The sequence below is a fragment of the Balaenoptera acutorostrata genome, chromosome 11 (assembly GCF_949987535.1).
Source record: "Balaenoptera acutorostrata chromosome 11, mBalAcu1.1, whole genome shotgun sequence".
NCBI classification, from domain to species: Eukaryota; Metazoa; Chordata; class Mammalia; order Artiodactyla; family Balaenopteridae; genus Balaenoptera; species Balaenoptera acutorostrata.
The window spans coordinates 42760091-42773558 of record NC_080074.1 but is presented as its reverse complement, the minus strand read 5'-3'; the positions used below and the strand labels follow the sequence as shown (position 1 = coordinate 42773558).

Below are 13468 nucleotides of genomic sequence, written 5' to 3'. Positions count from 1 at the left end.
ATGAAGTACAATATTAAAGTAGGTGTAGAAGGTTCATTCTAGCACCCTACAATGCCCCTCGTTCCCCCAGTTATTTTCTGAGTGGCAAAACATCAACTCAGTTGTAAGAGAGAGGGAAAAAGCCATCATAAAATCAGTGTCTAGAAAAGATTGATATAATTTCTCTATCAATTCTCTCTGGTGCCTACTCTTTCCTATTTTATCCATTGGATAACAGTGAAATCAATAAGGAGGCAGATTGTGTTGTTTTTTAGTTAAACTAAAGAAAGTAAGGCAATAAAAAATATTTAAAGGTTGTTATGTACAGAGGCAGAGAAGAATGACAGATAAGAACTCTACATATCTCAGTGTTCAAGAATGGCATAGTCTGAGGAAATGAACTAAGTGGTCTGAGACATGGCCCTGGAGATTTTATGAGAGGACAGCAGGGAAACATTACAAATATTGTATGACTGTGTTGGGGAGAAGCCTTTAAAAAGTAGGATTTTAAAGTTTATAAAACTAAAGATAAAATAGGGTTATTTAAACCTCAAGGCAAATAGAATTAAAGCTCAAAATTGTGATTTATTTGGTTCCTTAAGACTCTTTTGAATGAATATCATTGCAGTTACTACATCTTTGTGTGTCATTATAAGCATTTTAATTTTAACAATTTTATTAAAACATTTATTTTCTTGAAGAACATTTTGTAAAATAAATAATGTATGTGATTATTGTCCAAGGTGTATCTCACTTTTCATGGAATTTCCCCACCCCTACCTCACCCCTAGGTGTATTTCCAGTTGTTTTTTCTTAGCTAAAAAAATTGCTTCTGTTTTGTTCTTTAGGTGCAGGCAACCATAGATACTTTATGGGCTACCTATTCTTCTTGCTTTTTATGATCTGCTGGATGATTTATGGTTGTATTTCTTGTGAGTACAGTTAGTTTTTTATCTTCTTAAAACACGTGTTTGCATACTCATGCTTTACCATATTAACAAAAAATACGATAATGTCAAATGTCTTTTAACTAAAAATTATGGTTTGGGGCACCTCACTACAATGAAGCATAAAGAAAAAATAGATATAGAACTGTCAAACATGTTCAACATAGAGTATAAGAAACAGAATTATCAGTTAATTATCTTTTTAATAGGCTTTGAAAAGCTTCTGGGTAAAAAACACCAACATTTTTCACATCACATGCTTGCTTTACTCTAGTAGTTTGTAGATTTTGTGATTGTGCTAGTTTCTCTTTCTTACCAAACAGCTGGGAAAATACAGTTAAGTTTGCACAGAACTTGAAATGTTTTGAAGAGTAAGGTATAATTATTGCCTATTAGAGAATGTTTAAAAGGTTAAGAATAAGTTGTCATTCAGTGATCATATGGGTATAGTATCTTAGAAGAAATGATGGGGTTTTATTGCACTGAGAACATAATTTGGAAAGAATTTAAATGAAAATATTAGTTACTGTCCTTCAGGGCTTGGTGGTATTTAGCACAAAGATGTATTAGATGCTGACTTAAAAATAAGTCTCGGATGATTTCCTAGTCCTCCTACTCCCACAGATATTAAGAATAATCTCTGTTATTGCCCTAATGAAAAAGGAGGTTACTTCCTCAAATAGGGATTAACAGAGAGAACGATTTGGTCAGAGATCTTTACCTAATTTCTGGCAGCCCAAGACACCTGAGAGAGAGCATAGTCCTGCTCATAACATCAGTTCTTTACGGCAGCAGCTCTCAAAGAGTAGATTTTGTTTTGGAAAAAGCCCCCCTCACCAAGGTCATCTTGTGTTATGTTCCTCCCCTCCAAAGAAGTCTCACATATCTGTATCATCTTATCTTTGTATAAAGGAATTGTTTTTTTACGTATTATATGTATGCAATACCAATCAAATAAAAACTGTATATCGTTACAGTACAGGTTTGTTTGTTTTTAGGATTGCCTGCTGCTTTTTCTATTTCTGCTTTTGATACGTTTTTTCACTAATATACAAGGGGATTATTTAAGAGTATAAAAATACTTGCATTGAAAGTCATCAGTTAAATTCTTGGATCGTGTTTTCTAAGTGGTGCCTACCACAAATGTCCACACGAGGTGCTTGGATGATTATTGAGTAAATTTGAGTTCTTCTGCTCTGATTTTAGACTGGGGACTCCACTGTGAGACCAGTTACACCAAGGATGGATTTTGGACATATATTACTCAAATTGCCACATGTTCACCCTGGATGTTTTGGATGTTTCTGAACAGTGTTTTTCATTTCATGTGGGTGGCTGTATTACTCATGTGTCAGATGTATCAGGTATGTGCAAGTGCATTATTTGTTCTTTAGTGTGCTGAGAACTCTTAAAAATTCACTCCTTGCTTAAAAGATAACAACGTATTCTCTTTATAACCATTCCTACTTTTCAGTAATTAAAAGTTTTTCAAGAGTTAAAATTTTCAATTTGCTGTTCCTTTCTTCTTCACTCTTTCTCTCCACCTCTCCTCCCTCTTCTTATATTATGAACTTTTAACTTTCAGTACTACTGTCGTCAAAACTTTTTATTTCTCTTTCCTGGTTTACATACATCCAACTGGATATAAGTGTGAGCTTAGACTGATGGTTCCATTAATTTTGTGTGTGTTTTAATATTTTATTACCTACAAATATCAGTATTTATTCAAGAGTTTTTTTAATTAGGATTTTTAAAAAAGCTCCTTCTTAAAGGGGCTGATGGAGAGGTAGTATGTACATAATGTCCATGCCTCCACATACACAATGCCAGGTGACCTGTTTTTAAATATTTTCCCCGTTTAACCAGCTACTTCTCACAGAGTCAGATGGTACCGTGTAAACCAGCTTGATGATCTCCTGATGGAAAGCCAGAAACAGACTTCATCATTTTTCTCTCCATCCTGATCCTCTTGAGAATTAACTTGTTTTATATTAAATATTCAGAGAGTTAATGGTTTGCTTTCTCTTGCCTCTTAGATATCATGTTTAGGTATTACTACAAATGAAAGAATGAATGCCAGAAGATACAAGCACTTTAAAGTCACAACAACATCTATTGAAAGCCCATTCAAGTACGTACATATCTATGAATTTAATATTTTCTCTTGACGTATAAAGTTCCTTACTAACTAAACTCAGCAAATATCTAGTGAGTACATCAAAGAGAAGTATTTTCTTTAAGAATGGCAATAATATATGAAACAGGGAATATTTATTTTACTTAACAATGTGTGAAATAGCTTATAAAACATAGCAAATACCAAGATTTCTGCCAGATGAAACATTGGTTAGTTTACCATAACTTTAGTATTTATCACATTAACTGTATATAAATTTGTGATATTCGTTTTTTTCCTTGATTATACAATTCAAACTTTATTGACCTACTAACGTTTAGTATTTGTTCTTTAACCTTTCCATCAATTTATAAATTTTCATTCAAAAATGAATGTATCCAGAAAATTGAATTAAGATTTTTAAAAATACAGTTGATTAAAATTTATTATTTAGGGAAATTTCCCAGACTCTAGGGCAGCTGCTTTTTGGTGCAAATTACTTACTTTATTTGCCCTCTGAATGACACAAAAATTTCCACACACCTAGTTTTCTTTTCTTTTTTTTTTTAATTGAAGTATAATAGACATATGACATTATATTAGTTTCAGGTATACAACATAATGGTTTGATACTTGTATACACTGCAAAATGATCACCGCTAAAATCTAGTTAACGTCTATCACCATACTTAGTTGCAAAATTTTTTTTTCTTGTCATGAGAACTTTTAAGATCTATTCTCTTAGCCATTTTCAAATATGCAATACAATATTAACTATAGTCACCATGCTGTACACTGCATCCCCAGGGCTTACTTATTTTAGAACTGGAAGTTTGTACGTTTTGAACCCCCTTCGCCTATTTCGCCCAGCCCCACCCCCAGCCTCTGCCCTCCACCAGTCTGTTCTCTGTATCTGTGAGCTCGAGTTTGGTTGTTCAGATTCCATGTAAGTGAGATTATGTGGTATTTGTCTTTCTTTGTCTGACTTATTTCACTTATAATGCCCTCACGGTCCATCCATGTTATCGCAAGTGGTTATATTTCCTTCTTCTTTACAATGGCTGAATTTTATTTCATTATATGTGTGTGTGTGTGTGTGTCGCATTTTTTCAATCTATTCATCTGTCGATGGACACTTAGGTTGTTTCCATATCTTGCCTGTTGTAAATAACGCTGCAATGAACATGGGGTGCAGATATCTTTTCAAGTTAGCGTTTTCATTTTCTTTGGATAAATACCAAGAAGTGGAACTGCTGGATCATATGGTAGTTCTGTTTTTAATTTTTTGAGGAACCTCCATACTGTTTTCCACAGCGACTGCACCAATTTACATTCCCACCAACAGTGCACAAGAATTCCCTTTTCTACACATCCTCACCAACACTTGCTTTTCTTGTCTTTTTGATAATAGCCATTCAAATAGGTATGAGGTGATAGCTCATTGTGGTTTTGATTTGCATTTCCCTAAAAATTAGTGATGTTGAGCATCTTCTCGTGTCTGTTGGCCATCTGTATGGCTTCCTTAGAAAAATGTCTATTCAGATCATCCGCCCATTTTTTAGTTGGATTGTTTGCTTTTTTGCTGTTGAGTTGTGTGAGTTCTTTATAGATTTTGGATATTAACCCCTTATCAGATGTATGATTTGCAAATATTTTCTCCCATTCAGTAGGTTGCCTTTTCATTTTGTTGATGGTTTCCTTTGCTGTTCAGAACCTTTTTAGTCTAATGTAGTCTCATTTATTTATTTTTGCTTTTGTTGCCTTTGCTTTTGGTGTCAGATTCACAAATTCATCACCAAGACTGATGTCAAGGAGCTTACCACTTGTGTTTTCTGGTTTCAGTTCTTACATTCAAGTCTAATCCGTTTTGAGTTAATTTTTGTGTATGGTGTAAGATAGTGGTCCAGTTTAATGCTTTCGCATGCGGCTGTCCAGTTTTCCCAACACCATTTATTGAAGAGACTGTCCTGTTCTTTTATTTATATATATATTTTTTTAATTTGCATTCAATTCAAAGTTAAGAAACAGTAGTTTCCTAATAATAGAAATATTTAAAACTTTGAATTTTTCTCAAGCTGCTTGTCTACTGCCATCAAGCTTTTGTGGTGCTATTAATTGTTGCATGTTTGTGGAAAGCATGTAAACCTTTAAATAAAAGCAAGAATAATAGAGTCGATTGGGTAGTTTTGAGAATTCTCCCATAGGCACAATAATTATATAAGGTGTAAAACTGACTGCTTTTCCAAAGGTATTCTTGAAGTTCTAAAATTTTGGGAACTTTCCTTGATATTTCTTTTTTTAAGTTACTATTCTTAGGTACACTGTCAAGTTTATGCTATTGATATTATTTTGTCTTTTACTCTCTCAATTTTGGATATAGTTTGTCTCCTTGCCAAAGAGCCACCAGTCAAGGAAAGGTTTTATCAAAAATTGCATATTACACAGGAATGAAAGAAATGCAAATTTGAATAACTTTAAAATATAATTGTGTAACCCATTGTATTAGCAAAAGAGAAAAATCAGACCCGTGAAGAAACATGAATGCATACATATTTTGTAGAGTTATAAGCAGGTTCTTTCTGGCAGGAAACCTGAGTTTTTAAGTTTCGAAAAAATTTATTTAACATTAAAATGATATTAAACTCATATTAAATTATTGTACTAATAGACTTTTTTTTCTTTTTCTTTTTCTTTTCCTTTTTCTTTTTTGGTGGGGGTGGTGTTTAGCCATGGATGTGTAAGGAATATTATAGACTTCTTTGAATTTCGATGCTGTGGCCTCTTTCGTCCTGTTATTGTGGACTGGACCAGGCAGTATACCATAGAATATGACCAAATATCAGGATCTGGGTACCAGCTCGTGTAGCAGCATCTTTATCCTATGAAGCATATTGCTGAGTGGTGCCTGAAAATTGTGTCTGTCCGTGTCTCTCTCACACTCGAATCCACATCCTTTGAACAAATAGCATGCTATATGTAGGGCTAACCGTGAATTTTACAGTCTTTTTTTTCAACACTTTTATTAACAAAGGTAAACATGGACAGAACACACTGCCACTTCTGGGAAGAATAAAGGTCTTAAAAAGAATGTTAATGGTTCTTAATGTGGGAATTCACAAAATACTCAACTTTTTGGTTTTGTTCTCATAACATTTTTCATGAAAAAAGAGTGAACTTATTCTGTTGACAGACATGGTATACTGATCAGAAATGCTTGATTCTAGCTAAAACTAAATTTATGGTATACAGCTAAATTTTATGATGCAATCTACTATTAGTATTGCATTTAATTCCAAGAAAGTTGTCTTAAATTGATTCAGACTAGTATTATGTACGTGTTAGAATGTACATGTAAATACTGTGATGAAAATCATGTGGTTTTATTAGGGATCTACTGTAATATGTCTTCAAAGACACAAGAAAATAATCACCAAAAAATGTGCTAACAATATTTTATTGCTATCAGCTGTTGGCAATGCTGATATATTTCTAGTTCAGTGAAATACTTTTTAGTAACCTTGCTCTAAGGTTTTATGGTCTGATAATAAAGCACTTGCATGAGTATAGTAAGTCACGTTATTTTGTTCAACTTAAAAGCCCTACTAAGTGCATGATACACCTCATAGAATGTATACTGGCACACACTATCCCGTAAAGCATAAATTAGAATTTAATTTGATGTGCACATAGTCCAATTTTTTAAGAGTTGAGCTATTTTCAAGAAAAGGCAGAACAAATAAGTTAATGCAAAATTCTCAATAATAGAGATAAATGGCTATACTGCAAAATAAAGTGTAGACAAAATAATGGAGTCTAGCTAAAGATGGAGCATGATCTCTGTACATATAGCACATGTGAATAAAAGAAAAGCTAATAGTATATTCTGGTTTTTAAAAAATGACCTATCAGAAAGAATTTTATCTCTAAGATTGTTTCAATTTTCCCAATATTGAATGTTTTGAAATTTGTTAATGCTGTCTGAAACAATTTCAGAAAGATTTTCTAATTGTCAAAAATGATGCACTGATCAATTTTTGTTGCAGCATTTCCATATTCTCATGGTGAACTGTTGGTCACTGCTTCCATAACTATTGTTTACAGGTTTAGTCCTCTTAGGCGCTGTAGCAAACTGTGGTTCGAGCAACCTGTGGGAAACCTGTGAGAGGGAATGGGCTGGGGGAGGGTGGGAAAAGGGTAGTCAGACCAATGACAGATCCTAGACCAGTGTAAAGATTGCGTATCTGCATATAAATAATTTATCAAATAGTTTTCTCTTTGTGTCTCTATGTGTTAGTGTATTTAAAGCTGCTCATTTCATTTTATCCAACCAAAAAGAAAAGGGAGATAATTAATGAGCTTCTAGTGATGTTCAATATCGCTGTTAATAAGCATTATACCCTGCAAGTTCACTGCATGTCTGATGCTTGGTAAAATTAGTATTCTCTGTAAAATGCAGATTACAGGTATTAAAGCAATCTAGTGGTATACCCGCCCCTTGCCTTAGTAAGAGGAGCAGTGAAAATGTATATAGTTGATGTTCAGTATTTCCAAGTACCATTTTTATATAGTAGTTTCTTTGAGCATAAGTCATACATCAAAAAAATTACTCTTAGTGTACTTGAGTGTTTTAATATTAGAAAATTGGCATACGTACTTTATTTTTGAAAAGGGAAGAGATGGGTGTGGGGTGGCAATAGCATTGTGCCATTTTGTCATAGAATGTACAAAATTGGTTAACTTTACAAATGTCTCTGCTAGTTTTGACTACTAATTGGGGGAAATTTTAGATAATTTTTAAATTCAAAGTTATTTATAAAAGGCTAGAATTCATTTTAATTTTTTGTATTTTGAGCCACTTCACGTGAAGACTCAGTTGCAGTTTTTATCAAATACATTTTTATTAACAGTCAAATACAATGGTGGTTTTCTCAGAGTTTGTATGAGAGTGTTGTTACCATGTTCTTTCTTTATGGTACAATATTCTTTCCAGTGCAAAGGAGATGTCTTTCAGTTAAATAGAAAAAAACAAAACTCTAGATGTATACATGGAAAATATTAGCAATGTTAATGCTTTAGTACTAGCCATCTCATAGTACCAGTGAAATTTATAACTCAGAAATGGTCTGATGGTCAGGAGCCAACCATGCCTCTGTGTACCATCTAATTATTTTGTAGGTCTTGTGTGTGGAACCACTTTAACCCCGTTCTAAAGTTGTGTATGAAGGTGACCCTTTGGGGAATAGTTCATATCAGCTTCATTGCATACTTTTAGCAAATAGGAACTTATTTCTCAGCTCTAAACATGAATTACTTCTTTGGAATTTTTTCCTTATTTTGTTGTTCCCAGGAATTTATTTGAAATATTAATAGGCATAAAACAGCATCATTATTATACTTAAGCTATGGATATTTTTATTTTATATTTTCTTTATTTATAACTGTGCCAAGTATTATTTTGCTACTTAACGTGTTACTCTGTGGAAAGAAAAACCTGTAAAGTGTTTAATAAATTAGCTCTCCTTACATAAATTAAATCTGTCAAAATTTTGTAAAATATTAATCAGAATAAATATTGACTCTTAAATGTGTGTTTGGTTTTTTGCTCCGTTCTCTTCAAGAAATTGATGAAACACGGGTAGTGGTACCTGTGATATGAAAAGATTATTCTATATGTTTATATCTGGCTCAACTAGGAATCAGGTGGCAAGACTAGAAATGGGCAAAAGTAGAAGGTGGTGGTAGTATTCTTTAAAAACAAAAACAAAAACCAGCAACCTCTAATTCTGTGTGTGTATGTTTGTGTTTGTAATGAATTTTTTTAAAATAAGAGAATATGTTTTTTTTTAAGAATTTTGTATTCCATGGAGTTAATTAGTATCCTCAAGGACTGTATGAATCTCCAAGATTTAAATGTAAGTATGTCTAAAGACTCTGTAGTAAAACAGCGGAAAAGGAAGCCTACCAAGCATTGATCTCAGTTACTTGAGAAACTCTGCATGACTAAGAAAGCTTTATTTGGGACTTCAAAAAGCAAAAATTATGGGGGAGCCCTTTCCTGTTGTTCACGTGATTGTTTATGGTTTAATTGAGAACCCAGTGGTATTAAACAAATATTTTCAGATTGGACTAATTTTCATTTCATAATTATTTTACTGTATTGAAAGTAATGCCTCCAGAGCTGTGTAGAACTCAAGTAACAATATTTTGAACAAATATAAATAATAAAGGAAATTCTACTGTAAGCCCTCCCTTTTCATTCCAGTTAGGTACTTTTCTCCTCTTTATCTTCTTGTCTGGATTCCCCAGTCCTTCCCAGATTGGTAGATTGTACCTATGATGTAGATGTCTGGTTCTAAGAGTTTATAGAGATAATTGGAAACAAGTGGTACATACCAGGACAAGAAATCTTAGCTTCAGGTCAGAAAGTAAACCTTCAATTTCATAAAGTTCTTGGTATTAGAGTTTTCTATTAAATATCTTTATGTGACTATTAAAATAGAAAAATCTGTAATTCCAAGTGGAAACTTCAGAATGTCCCTTGATCTAGGTCAGCTAAGTCATAAACTCAAGGATACCAAATGTGCCTCTTAGAAAACTCTTTTTACCTTTGAATTGGAGTATGAATGTTTTGCTCAGATAAATTTTACCAGAATATCTCTGTCATCAGATATTTACTTGGATTGGAAAATACTTTGTAATAGCAGTGTTTCTAGTACTAAGTAAGAAAGAGGGATTATTTCCATCCAAAGCATTAGAAAGCCTCATTGCTGCTGCTGCTGTTTCTTGGATCTGTAGGTTTACAGTTGTCATCAAATTTGGAAATTTTTCAGTCATTATTTCTTCAAATATATTTCTTCCCCCCTTTCAGCAAACTCCAGTTACACGTATATTAGGCCACTTGAGATTGTCCTATAGCTCAGTGATAATTCAGTTTTTAAAATTCTCTTTTTTTCCCCAGTGTTTATCTTGGATAGTTTTTAATGTCTTTAAGTTCAGTTAAATTTTTTTCTGCACTGTCTAGGCTGTCATCAGTACTATTCAGTGTTTTTTTTTTTTTTGGTTGTGCTGGGTCTTCGTTTCTGTGTGAGGGCTTTCTCTAGTTGCGGTGAGCGGGGGCCACTCGTCATCGCTGTGCGTGGGCCTCTCTTGTTGCGGAGCACAAGCTCCAGATGCGTAGGCTCAGTAGTTGTGGCTCACGGGCCCAGTTGCTCCGTGGCATGTGGGATCTTCCCAGACCAGGGCTCGAACCCGTGTCCCCTGCATTAGCAGGCAGATTCTCAACCACTGCGCCACCAGGGAAGCCCCTATTCAGTGTATTTTTTTTTAAATTATTTATTTATGGCAGTGTTGGGTCTTCATTTCTGTGCGAGGGCTTTCTCTAGTTGTGGCAAGTGGGGGCCACTCTTCATCGCGGTATCGTGGTCTCTCTTGTTGCGGAGCACAGGCTCCAGATGCGCAGGCTTAGTAATTGTGGCTCACGGGCCTAGTTGCTCCGCGGCATGTGGGATCTTCCCAGACCAGGGCTCGAACCCGTGTCCAGGCAGATTCTCAACCACTGCGCCACCAGGGAAGCCCTTCAGTGTATTTTTTATCTGCCACATTAGTTTTCACCTACAGTGTTTTATTTGAACCATTTTTACATCTTCTGTATTGCTACTTAACTCTCTGAAAATAGAGTACAGTTATAATTAACTTTTAATATTCTTACCTGTTAATTTTCATATGTATGTCAGGTCTGGGTTGGTTTTGATAGATTTTTCTTCATCATTATGGACTGTATTTTCCTGCTTCTTTGCATGCCTGGTATTTTTTTTTTTAATTTTTATTTATTTATTTATTTTTGGCTGTGTTGGGTCTTCGTTTCTGTGCGAGGGCTTTCTCTAGTTGCAGCGAGCGGGGGCCGCTCTTCATCGCTGTGCGCGGGCCTCTCAACTGTCGCGGCCTCTCTTGTTGCGGAGCACAAGCTCCAGACGCGCAGGCTCAGTAGTTGTGGCTCACGGGCTTAGTTGCTCCGCGGCATGTGGGATCTTCCCAGACCAGGGCCCAAACCCGTGTCCCCTGCATTGGCAGGCAGATTCTCAACCACTGCGCCACCAGGGAAGCCCCATGCCTGGTAATTTTTGATTAGATGCCAGACACTATGAATTGAGTGCTGGGTATTTTTTTATTCTTATAAAAATTCCAGAGCTTTGTTCTGGGATGCAATTATTTGGAAACTTTGATCCTTTCAGGTTTTGCTGTTAAGCAAGATTTGTTAGGCAGGACCAGAGCAGTGTTCAGTTCAGAGTTAATTATTCCCCATTACTGAGGCAAGACCTCAGTAATGTACTGAGGTCTCCATCCAAAGCTCCATGAGTCACACTTCTCAATCTCACTGGTGAGAATAGGCACTATCCCCAGCTCCATATGAGCACCAGACACCATTCTCTCTACATCTTTCAGGTGTTTTTTTCCGTAATCTTGGGTAGTTACCCGGCATGCATGTGCAACCAGAACACAGCTGAAGACTTGCAAGGTGTGGGGGCGGTTGGACGGTGCTCTACGAATTCCTGGGGTTCTCTGTGCAGCTCTCTCCAGTCCCTCCAATGCTAGCTGCCCTGGTTTCTCTGGACCCTCAGCTCTGTGTCCTCAACTTGGGGTGCCTTCCAGCTCCCTCTGTATTCTCCCTCCTTAGACTATAGCCTGGAAACTCTCAAAATCCCAAGACTGACCTCATTTTCTCCGTAACTCTCCTTTGTTGCCTATTGTCAGTAGTTCTCAAAACCATATTTTTTCATGTAATTAGTCTGTGTTTTTGCTTGTTTCAAGTGAGAGGGTAAATTTGGTTCCTGTTATTTCAACTTGACTATAAGTGGAAGTCTGAGTTAATACATTTTTTTAAAATTTTGTTTAATATATGGAAAGTAATGATAGATATAACTGTCATGAACAAAAGCTTTTTGGGGGTCCTCAGTAATTTGAAGAATGTAAAAAGTTCCCAAGATCAAAAAGTTTGAGAACCAGTGGTCCAGGCCGTCATTTCCCAGTGCTCCCTGAGTTGTTCGTGGCTCCATGGACAACTAATTCAGTGCAAGGCTTTCTTCAAGTTGAAACAGACGCCTCAACTACAAGATCTCAAGGCCTTCAATCTGCTAGCATGCAGTGTGAATCTGCACGAACATAGATAGACGGCTCTAACGCTCCCTGAACTTAACTGATCATGAAGACTTTTTAGAACTACAGTTGCCAGCAGTCCTCCCTAAATATACCAGACCACCACAAGGGGCCGAAAATATCCCAAGCGGGTCATTTTTTTTTTTTTTAAGTTTTATTTGTTGATTGATTGATTGCTTGATTGCTATGTTGGGTCTTCGTTTCTGTGCTAAGGCTTTCTCTAGTTGCGGCAAGCGGGGGCCACTCTTCATCGCGGTGCGTGGGCCTCTCACTATCGCGGCTTCTCTTGTTGCGGAGCACAGGCTCCAGACGCGCAGGCTCAGTAATTGTGGCTCACGGGCCCAGCTGCTCCGCGGCATGTGGGATCCTCCCAGACCAGGGCTCGAACCCGTGTCCCCTGCATTAGCAGGCAGATTCTCAACCACTGCGCCACCAGGGAAGCCCGCGGGTCATTTTTAAAACAAAAATACTTCTTTACCATGCAGCACTTTAATATCACATTTGGATTACTTTGGGGCTACTCTGTTGACTTACCTCCAAATGATGAAAGTGATTCCTCCCAGAACAGAGCCTGCCCAAGGCCAAATTCCCTTTTCCACTCCTAGAACCACTGGAAGCTAATTTTACGGTTTTGGATTAGCTGTTTTGCCATGGCTCCCAATTTAAGAATAAATTTAATTCTGAAAGGGGGGTCTAAACTTTATCAGGCAGAAATTTCAAATTACCGGGTACCTGGCAACTTCATGTAGAGTATTTTCCTATCGGATATCTATTAGCATCTCCAGTACAATTTGGGAAACATGGTAGGATGGGAAATGTTGGCTCTGTGTGGGAACAGTTACAACATTCTGGTTATCTACAGCACTGAATAATTTAGTGGTTAAAAAGGCATTTTTGTTCACAGATTTGCAATTTAGGACTCAACATAACTCACTTTGCTCCACTGGGTGTCAGCTGGGATGGTTCAAAAACTGGGGACTGGAATAGCCTGAAAGCTTACTCACTCACATGTCTGTTAGTTGATGCTGGCTGATGGGGAAGATCTTAGCTGAGGTTATGGCTCTCATACTTACATGTGGCCTCCCCATGTAGTCTGGGCTTCCTCAAAACATGGTGGCTGAGTTCCAAGAGTAAGCATCTCAAGAGAAAGAGGCAGGCAAGAGCTGTGTTGTCTTTTGTAACCTAGCCTGGTCCATTATACTCTGTTAGTTAAAACTGAGTCACTAAGGTTGACCCTTATTCAGAGAAAGGGGAATTAGACTCCATCTTTTGT

General features: G+C 36.4%; 1 protein-coding gene across 3 annotated transcripts in view; it reads left to right on the top strand.

The window, feature by feature from the left end:
* Window positions 1-13468, top strand: part of ZDHHC17 (zinc finger DHHC-type palmitoyltransferase 17) — a 126060-nt gene that overhangs the window by 91650 nt on the left and 20942 nt on the right. For 2 of the 3 annotated variants that reach the window (XM_057556326.1, XM_057556327.1), the window contains exons 14-17: window positions 828-911; window positions 2133-2290; window positions 2963-3057; window positions 5770-6608. In XM_057556326.1, the coding sequence (XP_057412309.1) occupies window positions 828-911; window positions 2133-2290; window positions 2963-3057; window positions 5770-5908 (476 nt within the window). In that variant the 3' untranslated portion in view covers window positions 5909-6608. Of the gene's footprint in view, window positions 1-827; window positions 912-2132; window positions 2291-2962; window positions 3058-5769; window positions 6609-13468 lie in introns of those variants that run through there. The other variant, XM_057556328.1, reaches the window with a different exon arrangement.